General features: G+C 43.1%; 1 protein-coding gene across 3 annotated transcripts in view; it reads right to left on the bottom strand.

Annotated features, from left to right (window-relative positions):
• Positions 1-23,312, bottom strand: part of ERGIC1 (endoplasmic reticulum-golgi intermediate compartment 1) — a 59,967-nt gene extending 36,655 nt beyond the window's left edge. The window contains exons 1-2 of one of the 3 annotated variants that reach the window (XM_074916420.1): positions 22,949-23,083; positions 1,745-1,806 (exon numbers count right to left, since the gene is read on the bottom strand). In XM_074916420.1, coding sequence (XP_074772521.1) covers positions 1,745-1,806; positions 22,949-22,968 — 82 coding nt within the window. In that variant the 5' untranslated portion in view covers positions 22,969-23,083. Of the gene's footprint in view, positions 1-1,744; positions 1,807-3,083; positions 3,161-22,948 lie in introns of those variants that run through there. The other 2 variants (XM_074916419.1, XM_074916418.1) reach the window with 2 other exon arrangements.
• Between the last annotated feature and the right edge of the window lie 1,693 nt (positions 23,313-25,005).

The following is a 25,005-nucleotide window of genomic DNA, read 5'->3' as shown; positions in this document are numbered from 1 at the left end:
GTAAGAGTCACAGCCTTCAAGCCTTCCCACAACAGACTTATCACTTGAGCTGTTTACTGCAGATCAGAAAGCCTAACACTGGATGGCCTTTGATGTTTTTTTGTTTCTAAAACATACCCTTTTGCAGGTGATTCATAAGAAGACAAATTCTCAAAGGGAGCCCAGTTACAGTGTGGGAACTCTTAGTTTCCAAAACAGAGAGAAGGCAGGATCACTAACAAGTTCAAAGTGTTCTTTCAAAACACTAAATCTCATACACCTCTAAATTAGCCAACAGTTTTATTCAAGCCCTTTGTTCACAGTTTCAGCAAACCTAAAAGAGAGCCAACATACAAGTAATTCAGTGGTCAGGAGAACATGGAGGACAAGGACTCTCTGAAAGTAAATATTTAGATTAACGTGCTATCTTCACAGAAGCACAGAATAGTTGAGGCTGCCAGGGACCTCTCTAGAGCTCATCCCATCCAACTCCCCTGCTCAAAGCAGGGTCAGCTAAAGCAGGCTGCTCAGGGCCAGGTCTAGCTGCTTTGAGTATCTCCAAGGATGGAGACTCCACACCACCCTGGGTGACTGGTTCGTCTCTGACAATCCTCACAGTAAGGAGTGAGGAGTTTCTTTAGCTCACAAAGGGCTTTCCTTTGTGTCCATTGATTCATTGGTACTGACTCAGTTCTATTTGATGCCTGCTGTCACCACGGGATATGACATCACCCACGTCAGCAATGACATACAAGGCTACTGACCCATCTACAAGAATGGATGAATGGAGCACAGCTACACGATCAAAGGAAGTCACTGTTCAATGGAACAGGAAAGCTGCGTTAGGCACCTAATTACAGGCCTGGCAGGATCAACCTGATCAATGTTTACCCCTCTGCAAAGTGCGCTCACTGCACATAATTGTGTGAAACTGCATTACTCAGCCTACAACCTCCCTCAGGAGGAGGAAGGAAGGAAAAGAGGCCCAAGGCAAGAGATTTATATCAGCCAAGTCTATGTATTGATACATGGGAGTGAGAGTGGATCATTATCGGTGGTTTTTGACCAAGCAATTTTTCTTCTTTAAAAGCATAACAAATAACAACAAAAAAAGATCTCTGCTCATTAGACCCACCTACATCAGCAGATTAATCCCCTGAGTATGTTGCGAGAGAAATAAGTGTTTCCCAGATCATCTTCACCACTGGACACTGCACATTGCCACCCACACAGATTCTTACTGATCCAGAACCTGGATTCCCTGCTTGCAGTAGTTTGGTTCCTCAAGTCTCTTCAGCAAGTGAACACCTGGATACACTAACTGTGAATGCAACTGTTACCAGCTGCTTTTCACACGGACTGAGGGCATGCCTATCAGAGAGAGGTAAAAAATCTGCAGTCATTCCCCTTGCCAGTATTTGGAGAGGACTCACAGCTTCTGTTCATGGGCATATACTAGCAAAAAGCTCCTTAGCTACTTCAGTAGCTAGCAGAGTGGGTATTTCAGCACTAGCTTTTAGGAGCTCCCTTTCATGACAATATATCTTTACTACTTTTTGTTGTTGAGACTCTTGAATCCATGCAAACTACTCCACTGTCTAGTGCGACCTGACACACTGGGCAAAATGAGCTGTCTCAGCAACAAAGGATACACTTTCCAGTATTTAACACCCCTTTAAAAAAATTCCCTGAAGACAGAGAAGCCAAATGATCTTTAATTTTAGACCAGGGGTATGCAAGGACATCAAAAAGAAGTGTTACTTACTAATAGCCCCTGTGTAGGTTGGCTGTGTAAGGTCTTTTGGCACCTTCCTGTAGATGTCAAACCTGAAAGAGGAAAAGCAACAGCCATAAAACAGGTGGAACATTTTAATACATTTCATGTCCCCACATGGATGAATGATGCTGAAGTTTTTCCATTCAGCTTTCCAACAACATATTTTTTCAGTTTGCAGGATATGAGAAGGAAAAATAAAACAAAAAAATCCTTTTTCTTGTGTACAATTATGTAACTGTGCTCCTTCTTGGCTCCAATTTCCAAAGTACTTCTTTCCACCTCCCTCCGCCTTGCTGTCATGGATCTGTGCAATGTGAACTGAGAGAGATGCCAGGGAAGAAGTCATGCTGGACAAGTTTATAGACCACTGTAAAAGGAAAAGGATATCTACAGACTCCTGAATAAAGAGACCTGGCAAAAAAACAGTAAGACACAACCTATATTGTCCCTTGGAGTTTGCATCCTGCAATAGCCAGAAACCGACAATACCAAAGTCAGAAATCAAGGTGTTGAGACAAGAAACCTATCCTTGGACACTGGATATGCAAGAGAAATTAACCCCAGAAGCTTGCTACTCCCCCAGAAAAATTCAGTTTAATATTAGACTGTTGTTTTGATTCAGTCATATCTTTTAATATCCATATGGCTCAGCTTTGCTATTTTAAACTCTCCATGGTTAAACTTTCACTGCCCTTATGATGTTAGCTGTATTATTTCCTACAACCTTGTGTTCCTGCATGTCCAGCCGCAATGCAGCTCTGACATCAGTTTTTCCACCACTCAATAAAAATTAATTAATGCATTAAAAACACACACACACCCTAAAGAAGGAAGTGACTGGTTCTCCCCCAAATAGACTTTTTTTGGCTATACCACAAGTGGGTGATATCTGATGCTTTTTCTAGCCCTGGAGGAGCATGAGAGACACCGGCTTCCAAATTCCAACTCTATATTGCACCAAGATGAAACACCCCCTTGTTTATTCAGTAGTTCCTACTACAGCAAATATTATACTGGAATTTAAAAACTAGATCATCTTTCTTTTCTTCACTCTTCATCTGTTGAGATCACTTACAACTTGGAGGCACTCTGGCTAAACAAAACAGCATTTGCCTTGCATAAGATTAGGACATTGTTGATGTGTTTCATTCAAGAGCTGAAGCAAGAGAAAGGAAGGGTAAGAGAGGGAAGGAGAGCAGGTATAAAGATAGTTCACCTGCCCAGCTCAAGTCCTGAACAAGCTATGTAATCACTTAACCATTCCAACACTTGACAGAGCATGCTGCACAGGATGCACATGGAGCTTTATGCTTTTATGACTATTCACTGCCATCTTCTAAAGAGATTAGTAATATCCCTGAACCAAACAGTCCATTTATGGCTCTCCAGCTGCCCTGAGAACATCTGGAAAGTGCTGTTTACATTCTTTCCACATACACCAAAGCAACAGCAGCAGCGGATGGTAAAACAACCCAGAGTAGCTGATGACATCACGGTCTCACAGGCAGAGGAAGTAGCTGATCATTCCTGCTCACAGCCCATTAAATGCTGAAAGCTGGCGTTGACTCGTCAGTCACAATGATAGATCAACACAGCTAAAAAAACTGAGAGGGGAAAAAACGAGAGAGTGAGCGAGAGCACATGAACACACAAGAGCTGCTGAGTGTGAGTGAACAATTAGAAATAGGAAATAGCTCTATGCTGGATTCACTAAAAACAGCAGCACGTGGACACTATAAAAGGAAGTTTGTTCTTACAATGAGAAATATTTACTAGTATTAAAATTATGACCCATCACAGGATTAAAAAAAAAGAAATCTCGCTTTTTTTAATATCTCAGTGGAAAGCGGCATGGCAGGGTTCTCTCCCCTCAGTGCCATTTTAATCACAGAAATAACACCCAGACCCCATAAATTAAGGTTTACATGGTGTAGGTAAGCTAGCATTAGGCAAAGACAGACATTACAGAAAGCGATCAATGGCTCTCAGCCACATTTATTACCTAAGTGCTTAAAAGGCAGTCCACCTTCTCTGTGCTCTTCTGCTTCCCATCTCTTCCACCACAGCATTCCCCCTCTCTTCTACTACCATGAAACACAACTAAAATGGGTTTTAAGCAAGTCTCTGGATCTGATTTGCCGGGAGTTCTGAGAACTCTTGGGTCTATACTTACAGGCTCAAGCCTGCCTGCAAGCACAGTACAGCACACTCGCAACAGTTATCACATGAGGCCCTTAATGCACTTCAAGGGTCACTTAACGTACGAGCACAGTGAGCGTACATAGCTTGCTAGACAAAGAACATCAGGCAAACAGCAGCTCCACCTTGAACTTTCGTCTAGAGGGACCATACAAGAAGAGTACAGAACAACCCAGGAGAACTGACTAAAGCTTTAGTGCTTTGTTTTGTAAAATTAATATATTTTTAGATAAGGACAGACACTATGGAGTAACACAATCAAGACTCGACAACGTATGCAAAAGAGGCAATGAGAGCAAACTGGATGGTAGGGAGGAAGGAGGATGTTAGGGATGAACAAAGAAGCTTGAAGGATGACATCCAGAACCTCACTCAAGAAGCAGAAGTGAAGGCGAGCAGGGGAGGTGTATTTAAGCTTGCAGAAAGATGCTGAAATGATCACAACTAACATTAACAGCAAGCGAATGGAAAAAGGCAAGTTTGGAGTAAGAGATGAACACTGCTGGCTAGGTTTTGCTCACTGACACGATACCAGTAAGTCCAAGAGACTAGCAAACCAAAAGAAAAAGGACTGTCTCTGTGCAAGTATCCTGGAAGAACATTCATTTGCTTGGAAAACACATGCTCCAGACTGGGAGGGTTTATACTTTGGCAAAGGAACAATACACTTCAGGGTACCAGGGTACCAAGTATGTTTGTGAGACACCAGAGAGAAGAAATCCCTGCAATAAGTAGAGGATAGAACCCCAAAGAAGGCCTCATTAATTACATGTAATTATAATAAATAAATAAATAAATCCATGAACTTGACAAGAGTTACTGTAATAGGAGACCCTAAGCCCCAAGAAATCAGAGATTTGTGAAAGCCATAGCTCCTATCAGACCTAAGGTTTAAAAATATGATTTACATGTAGACTCAACTAGACAAACCCTTATCCTTTTGCCACTGGCTTCTTGCCCATGTCACAGAGCTCAAAGCAATTTCAAGGGATCACTTACACCATCCTTGGAGGAGAAAAGAATAAGGATTAGACATCACAGATGATTTGTAGCTATGAGGGAGGAGGCCATGGAGTTGTATGTATGGTAAAGGGGAACAGGTTTTACTTGCCCTCAGGTCAATGTTCCTGCAAGCACCTGCAGTAAAAATTCCAGTAAGCCTCCAGGTTCCTGAGGCATTGGGTCACTTAGAAGAGTATTTGTACCCTGGGAACAGAGAGGAACCTCGTGCTCTGTATATTGCAAAAGCTGCCTTACAAATTTCTGATACTGGCACATTCAAAGCAGTGGAAAATATTACTAACACTGGAGGAAGACTGGATGCTCAGAAAGGTTATACAGGCCAACTCATAACACAGTGAGACACACTGTACTACACTGTGAATACCCACTTTGATAGTCCTGTAGTCATCTCCTAAACAACCATGAGAAACCAGGGTGTATGTTTACAGCATATTCACTGCCTCACAGTAACTGCGCTAAGTGAACTCTCTTAACCTGCAGTACTGTGCAGCAGTTTACTTTGCTTTCACGCAAGGATACATTACTTTACACTTAGAAAGCATGCACACATACAGTTTCCACAGGACAGCCAGCACATCATTTATATATAGCTTTTGGCAACTTTCTTCCTTCGCTCAGAAAGGCAAGACTTGTAAGGTGAAGTAATATCTTTGAATTAATCAACTGACATAGATGCAGAGTGGAAACAACAAACTTTCTGCTAGGAAAGTTCTTCCTCCAGGTCATATGTATCCTCATAAAGGGAAGACTGGACCTTGCAACACCAGAGTATAAGGCTAAAGATAGAACCAGGCTGTCATCAGGATAACAAAATAATTTCCTGACACATCTAGTGTATCTATTGTAATTTTTTTCAATGAAGATCATGGTTGCAAACAAAGAAATAAAAAAAGGGTGTTTGGCAATGTCAGAGTTTTGCAGGAACCAAAATTCATAACTAGCATGAGGGAATGCTACAATACTTTTTTCTCAATCCAATGCTGAAAGGACATTAACAAAAAAAATTTTCTCACCTTCCTGACAGGAATGTCAACAAACTCGTAAAACATCACTGTAAAGAGCAGCAGCACAAGGATCGTTCCTAAATAGGTTCAAATAGGGAATTCACAAACCTTGGCAAGATCTGAGTCAGAATTCCAGCTGCCTGGTGGACAGGTGTGCAACAGTCCTCACAGAAATATAGAAATTGCATGTTTGGTCTCATCTTATTGCAGTTGGACAAGTGCACAGTGAGGTAAAATTGCAGATGGGTGGGTACACCTCTGTGGAACCAAACAAAAGGATGGCAGGTTTCAAGTGCCAGTAAGTATTCGGACTTCAAAAGCTGTATTTAGACTAATATGGGCTGTTGCTATTCAAAATTTTTTTCTTCAGACAGAAGTATATGCTCTTCATGTTCACTTTTCAGGATCTCCTAGAGCCACAGAAAGCAACAAAGTGTTTAACAAGCCAGAGCCAGGGGCAGTAGTGCTCATCTGAGTGGGATAGCCACAAACAATCACGTCCAAGGCTGGCTATGCAGAGGTAATGGTGGGTCAAACCCAACAGAAGAAACAAGTTGACATCATCAGCCCCAGGGTTATTCCTGATTTCCCAGGGTTATTCCTGACTTTCCTTTCAAATCTGTCTGATCGACAGGGCAAGATGGGTGACAGGGAGGGTAATAAATATCTACCCAAACGCTGCATTTTTTTCTAGAGTAGATACTTCAAATGCCTGCCCTGAGAATGGGGATGAGCTCACTCCCTCAGCAGGAGCTGCTACGGGCAGGGCTTCCTGCCAGGGCATGCTTTATACACACCTGAACAGTTTCAAGTCTGAATCTGAAATATTTCAGGAAATGAAGTAATAAATACATTATTTCACTGAAGATTATCACCCCTCCGAACAGAGAAATCCTCTCTGACATCTTTGGAGTCTGAAAAGAACTTAATAAAATACTACAGAAACGTCTCTGTAAAATGCTGTTAACTTTTTCATGAGCAAGAAGCAAAGAACTTGACGCAATTGAAAAAAAATACTTGGAAGCAGAACTAACCAGACAGTGCTTAAATCTGAATGTCTTGTAGCAAAGGGAAACTGATACCTAAAGGAGTTCATATCAGAGAAAGAAGAACACTAATTCCTCCTTCAGTTTACAGCATTTGTTGAATCCCTCAAGCATGCCCAGCCCTCCCTGGCACAACCAAAGGAGCAGTGCACTGGCCATGTCACCTGGGGAAGACATTCAGAGCACAGCTTATAAATCTTCCTACACTACTGACTCACTGCGTGGAGTCATTGTACAGAGAGCAGATGATTTAGTTCTGTCTGTGGAGCACTGAAACACAACTCTGGGGCAAGCAGCAGTGCCATGTTTTCACTTACCCTTCTGCAAGGTCTGGTTTTACTGATTCAACTAAGGGGCAAGGAAAAGATTGTTCTGCAGCTCTCAGACTGTATTTTGGATTCCAGTTAATCAGCCAAGCAAAAGTGCAACACATTCACATGTGGCACTTGGCTACAGAACAGAACTCGACCACCATAAATCAGCAGCCAACAGATTAATTTTCATGCCTTTTCACTCCTCAGATGATTCAGAAATTTAACTTTAATCTCACAGACAGGGGAAAAACATTTTTGTTCTTCAGATAGATTATGTTTTTCCCCAGAAGAACTGAATATTTAAACATTAGTCTTCTTTTTGAAGCATACTGGCTCTATCGTAGGTACTTCTACAGCACGTACTGAAAGGGGATGGTAGTTAGAGGACACAATCATTCATTACAGCAAATTACATTTCTGATGTCAAACGCGATTTAAAAAAAAATTTAAAAATCAATATCATGGCTGACATTCCACCTTTAGCAGGTCAATGGTGGTATAAATACATCATGTCATCTTGTCTTAGCAGCAAGGGTCCACATCTGTGATTCACACAGAAGAATGTGGGTGTTGAAACAACACTTGATTCTCCACCTCCTGTATTAACCAGCTTTTAGAAGTGGCATCTGTTTTTCAGTAGATACCACATTTGAAGTTGAGGTCACTAATTCCTGGTGACATTACTCACTCTCAATAATGAGTCCAGTGCACAGTGAACAACTACTTTAATTGTATTATACAGCAGTAGCTTTGAGATCTCTTTGAAAAAAGAGATGGCTTGGTGCTGCTGAACCAATTTGCTTCATTAACAACTAACTCGAAGTGACTTGCAAGAACAACACATTTAACAGCAGAAATGTAACTTCACTATTAAGTTAGCCAAACAACTGACAACTCTGCAGCAGATTTGACTAAACTATAGAAAGGGGGAGTTATCGAGTACAGATAGAAAAAGTTAACTTTGAAAATACTATAAAGATTATGTTGTTACCGCAACAAGAAATTTGAAGAACTGTGGAGCCAGTGTTTGTATTCCAACATACTGCATGCTGGAGACCCAGTGCTGGACAAGTGCTCATTCATTATGAGTGGGGGGCAGCATCTCCACCATAATCTACCAGATACCAGTCTATCAAAGAGAAAGAAAAGGGTGTGGGGGAGATGACCCTAGGGTTTCCAAGATATAAGGGAAAACCCAGATAAGAAAAAGCCAATTGGTGAAGCCTTGCAGCTCAAACTGTCCAAAAGGACTTTTAGGGTTGGCAAAAACTCCATCCCTGATTGCTTCCATCTCAGGAAGAAGCGCAACTGCTCTGAGAAATAGAGGGGCTACACATTGAAAAAGAGTAAGGCAAGGCATCTATGACACATAGAGAGGGACAGCTTGGCTGTCTGAAGAAATGCAGAATACGCCTTCCCAAGCTGAGATGGCCTCCTGGATCAACAAAAGCCCTGGTCATGGGCTCAAGTTTAAATCACAGCACAAAGGTACAAAGAAATAATAAATAACCCTGTCTTCAGCAGCAGCCAGCACTTCAGTGGGAGGCCATGGGGCATTGATATGGGCTGTATCACTCAGATTTGTTGAGATTCCCTCTTCTCACACAATATCTACATATCTGCCATACATGCTAATTCACTCCCAAGATAGCCACCTAAGTCAGAAAGAAGGAATAAATCAGTCTTTTCAGAACCTTTTCAAAAACACGACTGTGGCATACCAGCTAACACTGAATTTGTAGGCCAAGCACTCCACTCTAAAAAGTGAAACAAAATTAGGCTAGCCTCTTAGGTTAGAAAACATCTAGTGTCTTCTCTTTGTTGAGAGCGTCTACCATTTAGACATTCTAAATAAATTCATTTTTAGGCCACATCTGTCTAAATTACACCTGACTTTAATTACTTCATGCAGACATCAGTGAATCCAGCCAACTAACAATTTCTATTCAGCTGCCATTGAAGACACAAACCATCCTTAACTTTGAGAAGGATTAATTTTCCCTGGAGACAAGGACTTAACCTTGGGATTTGTCACTCTACACACTTCTGTTCTTCCTCTTACTGTTTCCTATCTGCCTCCTCGAACATTTCTGTTACATTGCTGTATTACAAATACATGATTCAGAGAGAACTTTTATTTGGCTCCCCACAGGAGCTATAGATCTGATGCAGAGACAGACAACCAGCTCTTCCCACAAGATTTGTATAACTGTATCTATTTTTAAGTTTGTCATTTCACAACAGAAGAGGTGCATTAGCAGTTCAGGAAACGAAGGCAGGTGTGAAGTGCGGAGAGGAGAATGAGCAACCTCAACCCCACTTCAGGAAAAATGTTTAAGTGCACCTGAAATGAGCTGGAACAATGGCTCTGAAGAGTTTTCAACCAGTCCATAGCATGGGCTACCACACAACTTTCTTTTCTTCTATTACTGCTGCTACCACCTCTGGGAGAAGTAACCCCAGAGACAGCAGAAGAGTTTATGAACTATGATTCATTCGATACCTGCTGCTATTAAGGCTCTTAGCAGAGATACCACATCCAGCAATTCACTTTGCATAGAATGCTTTATCATTTGTAAGAAGGACAAGGGAAGCAGGAAGAAAGTCAATCCTGATAAATATAAATTGGATTAAGTCCATCTGACATTCATAGATGACTGCACAAGTAATAGATTCCATTTTCTCTCTCCAGGAAAACTTTAGCGGCAATTGGTGTTACAAAGGGGAGATGAGAATTTAATCACCATCTGTGTCTCAGAAGCTGTTTTCTGCCCCCCAAAATCCAGCTCCAAGTGTAGCTCAGAGGCAGAAGAAAAAAAAGAAAAAAAGGAGAAAAAAGAGGCCATATTGGATATCTTCTGTGTGAATTCATGGAATCGAAAGGAAGCTATGGAGAGACTGTTGTCAGAGCAAGATCATTCAGGCTGGAGACTAATGGCAAAAGGGAAACGCCCTTCCTTAGTACCCAGTGGTATTTCTAGAGAAACCTTCCTACCAAAGGCATTCTGGTTTGTGTCAGGGAGTATTTATAGCTTTGTGCTCTGCTGACTGCTCAGGCAAAGAGGTGTCCATCATCTAACCAAAGCTTAAGAATCAGAAGTACAAAGCGCTTCTGATACAAAGAGAAAACCTGCCTCCCCAACAGCTTAAGGTACTGCAGGGTTTGTGTTCACCAACTTGTTTTAGAGGTTTCATGAAGCAATTCCAGCAAAACAGCTGGCTTACAGAGGGCACCCACTGGAACAGTGCACAGTAACTGGCACTCCCCATACTCCACAACACAAATATGAAGTAAAACAGATTCTAAGGCTGTAGCTACTAGACTAAGAAGGGAAGAAACTGCTGCCCCAGAAATTTATGTCTCAGTGCTTCTTTAATTGAGAAAGACATTTTAAAAAAAAAAAAAGAGATTACAAGGCGATAGAAAAAATTTTAAAAAAAAATCAAATCACTTAGCTAAGAGCTTGTTTAACAGGCAGCAACTGTTCCTCTGTTTCTTTGGGTCACTGCTCTCAAATAATGACTTTGGGACAATTCATCCCCGCTTTGTCAATAAAGCTGCTTTAACAGCCTTTGAAGGCTGGGCAGTAGGAGCAGGCCAACCACACCAACTGAGCAGCACAAGCCATCAGGCACTCAGCCATAAGTAGCTTTTAACCTTTTCAGAAGCCATTTAACTCCAAATAAAAACAAGCAAGCTTATACTAGCCCTCACTCCACTAAATGCAGACAGGTACCTCTAAAACCAAGTGTACCCTTCTGGCTTTGTTCCTTCCTATGAAGCCCATCAGATACTCACAGTAAGATCTTTAAAAGCAAAGCTGTTACTTTTGTATAATGGATAAATCTAAAACCACCAATTTAGTTTTCAAAGTGACTGTTCAAGCTGAGGGAAATGTAAAGGTAGAACAAACAGCACAACTGAGTCAGGTTTGCACACACAGTGCTTTTTTGATTAACAAAAGACCATCTACTTAAAAAAATAAAAATAAAGTTCCAGGCACCTGTTTGAAGTTGTTGAGGGGACTTTTATTGTTCACAGTTGTTAAAATCTTACCTACAACTACTGTGATGAAGACCAGAGAGAGAAAGATTAACCTCTTGTTGATTTCATTCAACAGTGTAACAGCGGGATGACTCCTAGGGTATGCAGAGATGGCCTGAAAGTCCAGTTACCCCATTCCATGTGCCTAACAACAGAATATTTGAAATAATTGAAACAGTAAAGATGATGGCCCTGGAGAACAGTTAGTATCTGGGACAACGATGATAAAGGAACAAGTGGGCCAAGACTCCCCTCTGCCTAGTGACCCTGAGAGGGGTTTGACATTATCAGACTCCCCTAGGAGAGAAGAGATGAATAAGCAGACAGCTGGGCAGGTGACACAGGAGACTACTCAGCAATTTTATGGGCTGGATTATGTACCCCAGGTGCTTGAAAGCTACTACAAAAAAACAAGTCAGACCTGGTCTAACTAGCAGTTTGGAGCAAGTCCCTAAACTAGGAAAGCATGGGCTTGAGAGAAGATGCAACCCCTAAGAGGGCTGGAGACCTCTAATTGACAGAGAGAGGGAAGGTATCTGAACCACCATGTTCCCTCCAATATAATGTCAAAATGCAAGAGGGTCTCTTTCTCTCAGGGACACGGGAAAGAGCATTAAAATCAAACGACAAGATTTAAAGAGTAGAAGTTCCGTCTTTTGTTTTGTGGGAAACATCAAGAAAAGCATGTCTTTTTAAGTACAATTTCTCTTACTTTACTCTAAAAAAGCAGTGACTTCCAACTCCCTATGCATTTTCAACTTCTTACAGTCCTTGCTGCGGCTGTGCTGGACAAAAATCCAGAATTTTATTCCACAGATCTATCAAAGAAGAATTTCTACACTCCAGTAAATTCACTCCAACAGTCCAAAGGAAGTAGATGTGCCTTATTCTAAACACCTTCCTCTATACATTTAGGAAGCACTGCTTCTTCTATTGTTATGGAGAAATATTAGTTCAAGATTTTATTCTGAAATCCTTTCTTTAGATCATGCTGCTTTTCTTCCCATCCTAAGGCAAGCATGTGCTCTGACAACTCTGCAAGAACACAGCTCCTAAACAATCCAGCACAGATAAAAAGTAGTAACTCTTCTTCCAACAGACTAGGTGAAATCTACCACCCTGTATTACAGAGTGGGAAAACAATGGCAGGAAGTCAGCAGCAGGTGAAGAAAATTTTGACTCTGAGTATTTCATTCTGTGATTGTTAATTCTTTGTTTAAATGAAATTTCTGTGTTTCCTATCTGCTGTCAGAGGAGAACATAATGTACAGAGCAGCTCAGGACAGCTTCTGGGACAGCCATGCTGCGATCCCGCAGATGGGATGTAGCATTAGGAGCCAGCAGACCTGAATTTTGTTCTGCTCCCAGTGCTGACTCACTATAATTCTTGTTCCAGTCAATTAAATCTTTCCTCTTTGGCTTCTTCATTTTGCAGAGCGGCACCTGGTAACATTTGCCCACCTTTCATCAAGCACATTTAAATCTACAGATTAAAAAGTGCAAATACATGAAATATTACTGACCGAAGTTCCAACTTGTTTGAATGTCTGTAGAAGGAAAGCTGCAGGAAGATGGGTTTATGAAAACAAACTGGATGCGCACCGCAAGAGCTAAACCTAGAGTGCATGTTTACAAACAATTGATCAGAAATGGTTTTGTGAATTGGGATACAAACTTTGAAGCATGTGGAAAGTAAAATAAGTGATTCTGGTAATCTCAGTTTCACATGGAAAGCAAACACTGAATATACAAATACCAAAGCTTGGCACTGAATGTGAGTTTGAGATGCAAATACAGATTCAATGCAGTACTAGTAAACTGATGCTTGTAAATACCAAGCAGTTATTAACACATTTTATAAGATTAACAACTGCGTAACAGCAGATAATATACAAACATCATTAAGTAATCAGCTAGTCCTCCTTTACACACAATAGGATACTAACACACATACTGCAGAAGTTGAGCTTCAATGGACAAACTCTCAAGGCTTCAAAACTGTTTAATCCTGAACTACTGTGAGCAAGCTGTGATATGTGCAGGACCGGACAAGGAGGTGGCGGGGCTAATGTAGTTTTAAACTAGTTTATCTGTAGTGCAAGCAGGTGAAAACCGCAATTTTTAAATTCGGTATGACTCACTTTTCACTCACAACATCACACCAGTTTTCAAAGCACGATCATCCAAATATTTTTTTTTGACCTGCTGACTCTCCACACTTTTAAACCCAGGAGTGAAATGTAGGAATAGGTTTCCTTGCCAGCCAGCTCCTCCCTCTTAATTCTAGTTCCAAGAACATAATGAAACTAACAGAGGAAGTTTCTGAAACAAGGAGGAGTACTGAGAACAAGAAAACAAGGTTAGCCAGGAGGACTGTCATTAATTATATAATCCAGCCTTTGGGTAACTGTACATTTAGGGAAAGGGGCTGAGAGAATGTCAGAAGCATCAGACCCTGCAGCATTATGTCATCTCGTCTGTCAGTTACTTAGCAGGTACAGGATTTGTATAGAAAAAAAAAAACCTATTTATTTCTAGGACAAAACACTATGAATCCCCACAACACTTGCAGAAAGAGGGCACAAAAAATTAATACATCCTGCTCCTGTTTAAATGGATTTCTTTCCAAGGAGCCAGTTCTCCTGTTTTCTTTCTTCTGCCAGCCTCCCTGACTCCATTGTGCTGTCCTGCCTAACACCTTTTCGTCAGCTATGTTCTAAGTTTTGTGCTCTTTCCGTGCGTAAGAAGATTGTTCTCTATTGCCCAGGAATACACAGCAACTGCTATTGTTGAAATACGCCAAAAGTGCAAATTATTTTAGGTGGCACTGAAGAATGGAAGAGAGGAAGCGGTCCATTACATTTTTTTCAAAATAAAATGTTAGGCTCAAACATATTTCAAAGGAGGAGAGAATTTATAATCTCAAATACTCAGTGGTGGAGTGTTGCCAGCAAGCATTTTATTTCCTTTTAGGCAGTGAAGCACGTGTGAAAATGAAGGATGGAAGAGAAAGGTATTTTTAATAAAGTGAGCAAACTACACTCTGCTTCATCAAAACAGGAGAAAAGCGTCATGAAGAAGAAAAAAATGTTCAAGTAAGGGTACTGGTATTTAAAGGCATCTAGCCCTTCACTGGACTGTAAGCAAGAGCAATTGTACTTCTGAGTGGTAGTACTGTATTCTGGAGATCAGAAAGAGGCAATGGAGGCAGAGAGAACGGGGAACACCATTAAACAGATATGGCTGCTCCCCAAACTAAGTAAATTGTTCAGATACTTGAAAGTCGTAAGTAGACTGTAACCCTTCCTGTCCCAAAGCTTTCACCCCCTCAGGCTCAGAGATCCTTTCTCTTGCAGCTCCCCAGCACATCCCAGTGCCTCCCACTATCACATCCCCCAGACACTCCAGTGCCATCCCTCACCCCATCCCTCCTTTGTGAGTCCCCCAGTCCTGAACATTTCTCACTTTCCTAATCAAGACCTACCAGCTCAGGGTTCCTCTAGCTCCTGCCATGTTCCTCCAGCTCCATCATGCTGCCCACAGCTGCTGGTTCCCACTACTGCCACTGCTACTGGCCTCAGTAGCCAGCTCCTCAGCCCGCCACACTGACTCAAAGATACTGAACAAAATTCAGAGCTGGACTCCGATCTCCAAGAAATTACCTACACACAACTCGGAGCATAACCACAACACAACTATGGAAAAAAAGAGTTGTACCATAGCCTTTCTCATAGCTTCTAGGAATCACATAACATTAAGATTCTGTCACTGCCTTGTACTGCTGAACACCTTGAAACAAGATCGAGTAAGATTAATTAAGCATCACAACCATGTAAATTTTATTTGTGGAGGGTGCTTTCTGAAAGGTTTAAGTCCCAGCTGCAGTAGAACAGTACACAAATCAAAGATTTGTACCAAACAGCATGAACAAAAGTAACATCTGGGGAAGAAAAAAAAAGGGGTGGGGGATGTGTGAAGAAAAAAGCTCCATCTTCCTATGGCTTCCCTCAAAAGCACACAGGCCAATCCATACCCTACTGCATAACAGATTTCTTCATATCAATAAGGGAAACTCCTAGACATCTGTTAGGCTCACTGTCTCATGCTAGACCACTCCAAGAAAACCATTTCAAGAAAAAACTGTTCAGCCACTGCTCTGTGAAGTGAGCAAGCAAAGTCCCCTTGAAACAGATCAGTAACTGAGGCTCAGAAAGGGGTTGTTACTTACCTGAAACGAGTTAATAGCAGAACCCTGACTTGACAGAGTAGACAATGGCAGTCACTGCTACACACACACACAACACCAAGCCTTCCTTCTCCTTCAAAGCAATTTCTATAGGACAAAAGCCATTCTTAATACACAAGATTTAGGGGGAAAAAAGCCATACCCTTTCCCAGAGCATCAAGCAGTGATTCAGATGTATTGTACTTTTTCAGTATGTAATCTTAAGAATAACCAGCTCAGGTTCTCCTATTTATATTCCAATCTAAGAAGACGAGAATTTATGTATGTGCTTCTACAACTCAGTCCTATTTTTTAGTTGCATATAACTGTATTACCTACAAGCAAGTACAACTCAATCATCTGGCTTCCAAGTTCATGGTTTTGACTCAGTTTCCAAGAAACATCTGTATTGATGCTACCACACCAGAAAAACATGACTGACACAGACCTAAGATAGAGCTGCAACCTGTAGCTGGGGATCAGGTTTACCACTGTTTGTAAATCCATATAACTTGTTACAATCCAGCAGCCAGATTCAGATTTCAGTTCAGTAGGGTCACATCTGATTTAGAGTGATGTGGAATCTGAGTAAGGCTCCAAGACTTTTCCTTTATCAGAAAATACAGTCATATGTACATTACTGGCTGCACTGGTGTTTTAGTGGGCTCTCCAACCCTGCTTCATTCACAGCACACAGTGGTCTACAGAGACGGACAGCAATTAGGAAGCCAAGTGATCTGCCTTAGGATATGACTGTTAAATAAATACTAAGCAACCATGACTGCCTGAAATCCTGTCAGCAGTAATACATTTCTGTCCATGTTAACATAGCATTTTGAAGGCTCTTCTATTAAATGCCCATCTTTCTGGCATCTCTGGATTAAACTAGATACATCTCATTTGGAAACATACTTAAAAAACAAAAAAGCAAACACCCAAACACACACAATTCAAATGCAGTGAATTGCACTGTCCAACCAACTGCAGTCTTTACTTGTGTGTGTCTGCCACAACTGTTACCAAAATAATCATTTCAGTATCAGGAAGATTTTGTAGATTGTGGCAAGACTGTGGTTAATTTTTTGGCAGAACAAGTTTTCCATTTTGGGGGCAGCTGGCTCCATGCAGAAATACCTAGACAATACTTCAAGGCTTGTGCTTGGATACAAGACAAAAAATCCCAAATGATTCCACTATTTCTTCCTTCATTGCAAGACCATTCTTGTCTCTCCACCTCCATCATTTGAATTGTGTGCCTAAAAAATACACATGCACACTTCAAAATACAAGCTCAACAACTTCCACAGCTTCTCAGTCCACGCTGGTGGTATTGCTTCAACTCTGTTTATAGTGTGATTCAGTCATTTTCACAGGATGAACTATGATGGCATGAAGAAAGCATCTGTGTCATCAACAAGTGAACAAAGGAGGACAGTTAAAGTTCAGAAGAAACAATATAAAACTTTCCTACAAAGCCAGACCCTAATACTTCTGTACTTACTCAGGACGTTTTCTACTCCAACTATATTTTAAGAGAAGTAATGCATTAGGGACACTTAGGAAGAAACATTTACACACATACATGCTATATATAATCAGTTATTTGTGGCATAAACACCAGTAGACTCTCTCTGTACAACTCTGCTTGCCCATCTGGCTGCTGTGACTGCAGAATAATTTCTCAGGTGCCCTCAAAGGGCTATTGTTGAAACTAAGTTAGTCATGGTACTGCCTGGCACCAAAATCAACTTTGGTAATTACGTAAGGTGGCAGCAATACCACTTGGAAGGCTTGTTTACCAGCGACGTTGCACAATGCGAAGTGGAACACGCTTGCCAGACGTGGCTGCTGTTCAAGATGAAAATACTCTCGCAGAGTTACCAGGGTCTATGAAGCGGTCAGGTATCGCTTCAGTAGCTAGAGAGAAAAAGTGCAGGTCCCTGCAAAGTGTAGAAAGGCAACTTTCTAACCAACACAGCTACTAGTTATAATGCAGCGTATAATGTTACAGCTACTAGTCATAAACATAGACATTAATTTAGGAAGCCATGTCTACCAGCTCAATCACATACACGATTGAAGATTCTGAACAAAGTCATTGTTCAAGTGGCAACATCATGGCTGTGGAAGTGAGCACGACCATGCACAGCTTAGTACAGAGCACATGCAAAGGGTTTTGATATGCCATTACCACGCACAAACCAGCAGGTACAACTCATCTAATCAGGAGAAGCCGTATCAGTAGGCCTTAGCTGCTTATTCTTCTCTCTTGTCCTCCCAGCACTGTTTCAGCCAAGAACACACCTACCTGCTGCTATCACCACCATGTATGTACCTTCTACAGGAGAGGCACCGTGAGTTCATTTGTTAAAATAATTTCAGCAAGTAGTTCTGCCAAATGAACTACTGTGTGTTAATGCAGCTAGTTAAACAATGTACTGGGAGAGAGCAAGCAGGTAGATGGAGTACAGAGCATCTTGATCCGATGAGAAACACAGAGCCGGCTGAGACTCCAAATTAAAACTCCTGAGAAACATGTACATTTCCACTAACATTTGATATTTGTTAGGCAGTGCCAAAACATCACGTAGTCACCATCTCTGCCTAACAACTGGCAAGTGTTCAAACACAGGCTGAACAAATCCCATACAAGTTTAAGTGAGATTTGAGGGGTTACAGAAAGATTTTATGTCGTGACCCTCAAAAACTTGTCAAAAGAAAAATGGTAGGATTATGAAAGACAGCTTTGCTTCTTCTTTTCTTAACCCTGAAGACTAAAATAAAGCTATTTTCCTTAGGTTCACAAGCGAATGAGAAATTGTTGTTCAAAGGGTTGCTTAGTTTGAGAAAGATTTTTCTCCTGAGACTCCAAATTGCCTACAACTACCAGTTCGCCCTCACTAATCTGGTCAGGAATTGAAGGTGGACAAATAGACCTCCCTGATGTTGCTGAAGCAGTCTGTATCACTCATTTCGCAACTGTGCCAGGTCAGACGTCTCGAGCATCAGTTTGCCTATTAGCCAACACAACTCTTAGGTCTAAATTAAAACCAAACATACTGCCTCTCCTGAAAGCATTACCACTGGAAGTATGTCAGCTTTGGTTGATTAGACAATCTGATTTCAAAAAGACATACGGGAACTGAAGCAAAGACCTGCCCATGTCCCAAAACAACAAAAATGTTGTTTATATCTGAATCAGAGTACCCATGTAAAAAGTATCATTTATCACTGATGTGCCAAAGAACAGATGAGTGTGGGGGCCCGTTGTACTGTGCAGATGGAATAAGAGTCTTTGCTGCAAAGAACTTCCACTCTAAATCAGCATTTAAATCTAAATCCCTTCCAAGCCTGGCTCCTTTCCCATGACCTCCAAAATCCGGGTATAACATCCTGTTACTTCATTCAGGTTATCAAGCTGTAAAAAAAATCAAAACCAACAAAAAAACAAAACCAAGCAAAAAAAACCCCACCCTAATGAAAACATCACGATAATTAATAATGGGAAATAAATTCTGAATTTCTCAGTTAAATGTAAAAATAAGGATTCACAGTTATTTGCCACTCTATGCGAACTACATGGCCAGGGCACAACTGAGAACTGCCCACGGAACAAAAACTTGATTTCAGAGTGGTGTATTTTAGTTTTTCTCAGTCTAATCAGCTAAAGCTACCAAAATAGTTCAGAAGTTTCAGTATCTGCTACAAACCCATCAGTAACTCTTTTACGCAAATAAGCAAATGTCAAGAAAAGCCAACAGATTTGAGAGAACTTGCAGCAACGTTTCTCTCTACCACGTCCACATCCAGTGCACAGGAGTCACTTCATTTTTACTTCTGTAATTCTCAACACCAGAGCAGTCTAACATCCAGCACTGGCGTCCACTGCTGAAGCTAAGCCTCCCTGCTAACTGGATCCACACCATGTGAGAAAGCTTCTGGCCCACAATCACCATTCAAGATGACCCAGGCTTACAGTTTAATCTAATTATGATTTTAACCATCCACAGATGCTGCAAGTATGCAGGTGACACTGGGTCTTAAAGGCTCAAGAGGGGAAATACCCTTTCAGCTCCAGCGATAGAACTCAAAATCCCCAATCAAATAGGTATGAAGCTGCTTTGCTGACACAAGTTCTAACAAGCCAGGGGGAGAAGCAACAAGGAAAAAAAATCTGTCTCTCTCTTGTAGCCAAATAGGTTTTAAAAGAAAGAACCAGGCCTTCCGGAAATACAAACTGATTTAGTAGTTCTGTAGGAGGGCTGGTGTCTTGTGACATGTATTGAACAGACCTGTACTGAAGGCTCCAATCTGGAAGCTGAAAACTTGGTTCCCTACCAACATCACAGCAGGACTGTAGAGATTAGTGCGAATGAAATGCTTTGAAAAATGAAGAGCATTAGGTAACTACTAAGCGTTATTAAAACCCTAAAGATACTTGGGACAGAATAATTATTATTCACTTGAAATTACTGTGAAAATATTATTTTATTTATAAATTAAATGCACTTTATATTAGCAGAGGGAACAGAAGTCCTACAGAAAAAAAAAAAAAAGAACAGTACAAGAAAGTACAAGTAACAAAACAAGCTACTTCCATATCTGATACTAAGCAATATGCCTCAGATTCTGACCCATGGAGACACCTTCCAAGAAACATGTTTGAGCACTTTGGGTTCTTCAGTCTGGGCAAATAGAAACCCATAAGTCTAGCAGACAGGGAAAAGATTTATTTACATGGATGGAAATGCTTTCTTTGGCTTGGTGAAGAACAGAGATGTTTCTGGTCATGGGCTGTTTTCATTACTTCTCATTTGTGTCTCTATCTTCTCCAAATGACACTGGGGTAACCTATTCCTCTTGGAGCTATTTTGTGTGGAAATAGAACTTGAGTCTCAAACTTCTAGCTGGTCTACTATGCCCCTCTCTGCAACTGATGTTAGCTGCCACTCTAAAACATCAAAAATTAAAGCTCTAAGTGAGGGGATGATACAACAAAAAAAGAACTTGCCTTCCCAAATGCCCTAGCAGAGCAGTTAAGGACGGTGATTTCTTCAGATGCATTAGCAACACAAACCTGTGAAATCTACATCCTCCAGAAGAACACTGTGCCTTTCCACTTGGAACCTCTGAATTTTGGACTCTAGAAGATATGTAGGGGCAATTTTAAAAGTTTCTTAACAATCCAACCCTCTAATCATACATAGGCATAACACCCACTTTAAAGTATGTGCTAAAGACAGGGCGCCAAACCGTACCTGCCAAAGAGAACACCCAGTTGAAATCTCTGAAAGAAAAAACTTGCATTTTACATGATGAAGAACATCACCTCTTCATTCAGAAACTTACTACAGGTGATAACCTTATTTCTCTAAAAGCACTGTATTGTATGTTCTACAGTTGTCAGGAAGTAACTGTGCATTTTTTTTAAATGTATGCATCATACTTTACCTATGACAGTAAGATTTTCCAACCTCGGCAGATTTTGTTCCACTGACTGCACAATGAACAAAAACCACAACAGCTAAAAAAGTCTCAAACCTTTGCAAAAATGTTCATCCTGAACTCTGTTCATGCTTCTAAAACAGGAAAGTGGTTTGCAGTGTGTAAGAATAGATTCCCTGTACCTTTAAATATAAAGTTCTTGTTATCAACTGCAGTCTTAAAAATTCATCCGTGCAGAAAAGCTGAACTTCAGTAAGCTTACATTATTTGAGAAGGTGCTTTAAAGTGTCTATTTCTAATCCTCCAATCCGAATCACAAAGAAATTATTTGCAATTGTGAATCTTTAAAATGCAGATCTGAACTGATGCCTCTATGTTTTTGTAACTCATTAACACAAACTGCAACTCAGCCTTTACTTAATGTCTGTTTCATTCCAAAGTGAAGTACCAGTGCTGTCCCTTAAGATGATTACCCTTGGTGAGCCAGTGTTTCCACATGCACATTCTGAGACCAAACAAAAATTACATTTTCAAAGACATCTGATAGAACATTTTCTTTATCTGCTATTACAAAGTGACAGCCACAACTCAGGATCCCTTACTGTTCATGTATTGTACAAGTCTGAAAATAGAAGGCAATAGGATTTGCAGCTGGCAGAATGTCTCCAAAGCTGAGAAGAATTTTTGTATCAAATTTTACACAAAAGCAGAAACAAGGCTCTGGGCCCCGGATCCCACATGATCCAGCAGATGCTGTTTCCAGTTTCAGCAAGTTTTCATTCAGAAGCAACTGCCTCCATGTTCAATAGTGCCCCATGGATCACAAACAAGATCCTGTTAGCCTGTATAAATGAGAGGCCTGATTTAGAATTACAGCAAAAATACAATACACAAGTTTTGTTTGGGAGAACTAAAAACCTGCAGTACCACCATTTTCCCCTGTCATCTCAAAGGGACGCAAATGTATGGTTCATGGTGGTCCTACACGAGAAGTGCCAAGCAACCACCGCATCTCTCAATTTCCAAAAACATCTGCATTTTTTATTGTAATGTAAATGTTCTAGTAAAATCTACATGACAAAACTCATTAATGTGTCTTCCCCATGGCATCTATGAATTTGGAAAGTTCTAAATCTTTGGTTCAGGAACGGCTCAAAAAGAAAATGAATCCACAGTTGATATTTCATCCCCCTTTGAGTCAAAGGGGTCTTTTTTGCTTCTGCTTTGGTATCTGAAACCGACTGCTGTGGCCTACGGGATGCAGGAACCCTGCAGAAAGGCCAAATCACACAACTCACACCTGCTCGAAATGCCCAAACCAAAGGTGGAGGCGAACATATTGTTTCCTAGCCATCAGATCCACGGCTCTGCTCACAGGTAGCCACACCGTAACGAGTGACCTCCTAAAGCCGCTCTGGGAGGGAGCCCTGGGGAAGGAGAAGGGGCCCAGCACCTTCACCCCGACACCCGCCACGGTCACACCACGAGGCCCCGCTGCTCCACCCGTCCTGCCTGGGGGAGCTCGAAACTCCACACACCTCCTCTTTGCTTTGCACAACAGCATTATACAATAACAGCGGCTCTCTGGGCAGAGCCGCCCAATTTCCCACGTCCCTTCCCTGCCCAGACCTACTTCTTCCATCCCTCCCTCTTTCCCTCCTCCCTCGGGTTTCACCTCGCCCGCAGCCGGGCACAGGCCCGGCCCTCGCCCGGCTGCTGCGGGGCGGCCTCGCACAGGCGGGTGCTCCCGGGCGGGAGGCGCCCACCGCCGCCCGCGCTGCCCTGCCCCGGCCGGGGGCGGCGGGGCCGGGGGAGGCCGAGCGGGGAGCGGCGGCTCCGCCGAGGGGCGGGCGAGGCCGGGGCCGTGGGCGGCTGCCCCGGCCGCACTCACCTCCTGAAGTCAAAGGGCATGTTGGTGGCGGGCGCCGGGCAGGCTGCGGGCCCCGCCGCCCCCGGCCCCGGCTCTCGCCTCGCTGCCGCCGGCTGCAGGGCCAGGAAGTGACGGGCCCCGCCGCCGCGCAGCACCAGCCCATTGGCGGCTGGAGCCGGCCGCCGCTTCCGCCGCCGGGTTACGGGCAGTGGCGGGAGCGGCGGCCGCTGGGGCGGTGGGGCCGAGGGCTGCGGCCGCTCCCCGGCGCTCCCCGCCTGGCCCGCCGCCCGGGCAGCGCCCCGGGGTCGGCGGAGCTCCCCGGGGGTCCCTTCCGCCCCGCAGCCGCCAGCGCCCCCCACAGCTCCGCGGGGCCCTCTCGATGCCCGCGGCGCCCCGCAGCTCTGAGGGCCCTGCCGGCACCCCGTGGCGGTCTCCCCAGCCGCCCCCCCCCGGCCCCTGCCAGCGCTCCCTCGCCCCGGTGGCCCCTCAGCAGAGCCGCTCCGTGCCCACGGCACCCCGCGGGCCCTGTCGCTGCCCCACGGGCCTTCTCGGCAGCTGTCCGGGCCCGGCAGCGCCCGCTGCCGCACAGCCCCAGGGCCCCTGGCCTCGGGGGCAGCCCGAGGTGATCCGGCCCGGCCCAGCAGGCTCGGCCCGGCGCGGCTGCCTGGCGCTGGAGGCGCCGGCTCTTCCGCGCCGCCCCAAGCTGCCTGCAGACACGGGCGGCCTCAGCGGCACTGCCCGGGCCCGCAGGCCGGAGCGTGGGGGCTCCCGTGGGAGCCGCGTTTCAGGCTTTGATGGGCATCTCTCGCACTGTCAGCGTCACAATAGCGACGGCTTATGTTTGTGAATGCAGCGAGGTCTTTTCTCTCTGGAGATGGAGTCGAGCCGCAGTGACAGTGGGGAAAGTCTCTTGCTTCAAAGTGCCCATAAAGGATGGAGGAGCAGCCCTGCACCACTGAGACGTGCCCCCCTCCCTGGTAGAGGATGAGCTCCTTTGGTGCCATCATGGCTCTTTCACTTGCTCTGGAAAATCTTCTGCAGTTTTACTGAAGGCCAAGGAACTAAAATAGGAAAAAGCTCCCCATTCTTTAGGCAAGACATTTCCCCAGTCTTCCCATTTTGCCTGAGTGCTTTTGACTGCATCCCTGCCAGGTTTAATGCAATGCACATGGCTAATCCCACACTGCTCCATACACCAGCAGGGTCCTTCCCTTAATAATGTCACCAGCTAATAGCATCAGTCAGGGACGTTTTGCTGCAGATAGCGTGACCGCTGCTGTCCCTGTCTGACTGCTGAAGGTACTGTGACCATTAAGAAGTGCTGTCACTCACATACATTAGATTACACTGCAGGAACAAAATACCACTACTCTTGCCTTTAAGCCTAAAAGCAGGGCAAGAGAAAGAGGGAAAGGGCAGCAGTCTATGCTGTGTGCAGCATACTGCTTTTCTAATTGATTCTGCAGCTTTCTTCCTCTTCTTCCTGCTGTCATCATCTCTGTACTTAAAGATCCATATCTTTCAATTTTTTCCTTTCACCCAGAAACTAGGCCCATACCTGGATAAAAAAAGACTCAGATTGGAACAAGCAGAGAAAAAACTACCGAAGAGTCAGAGCTGTTAATCAATGCCATAGTCTTTCAAAGGAAGAGGGAATAATTCAGGCTGGAAATATTCAAAACTAAACTGGAGGAATCCCAAGGATGAGATAACAGCACACAATCTCTCAGGAGCCCCCAGGGAATAGATAAAAATACTTAATTGTTTTTTTTTGATCTCAGATATCTAAATTATCCAATCGCATTGTGCAAGCACATTCAGCAGATTGCTAACTGATCAGCCACGAAATCCTGCTGTACTCTGCATTGTGCTCCAAAATTGAACAACCCACTGAAATTAATGAGACAATTCTCATCTCTCATGAGGTCAAGGCAATTACACCGGCATAGCCAGCGGGTACTATCTGTAGTGGAAAAACCCAAAACAAAACACCGCCTATCAAGTTAGAGTTACACAACCAAGTGTTCGTCTAGGCTCCTGGCAAGGCCCTGGTATCATTAGCTGTTATTAACTGTCTT

This window comes from Athene noctua, chromosome 12, assembly GCF_965140245.1.
Source record: "Athene noctua chromosome 12, bAthNoc1.hap1.1, whole genome shotgun sequence".
Taxonomy (NCBI): Eukaryota; Metazoa; Chordata; class Aves; order Strigiformes; family Strigidae; genus Athene; species Athene noctua.
Note: the sequence above shows the minus strand (reverse complement) of the source record. Positions and strands in the feature narration are given on the sequence as shown.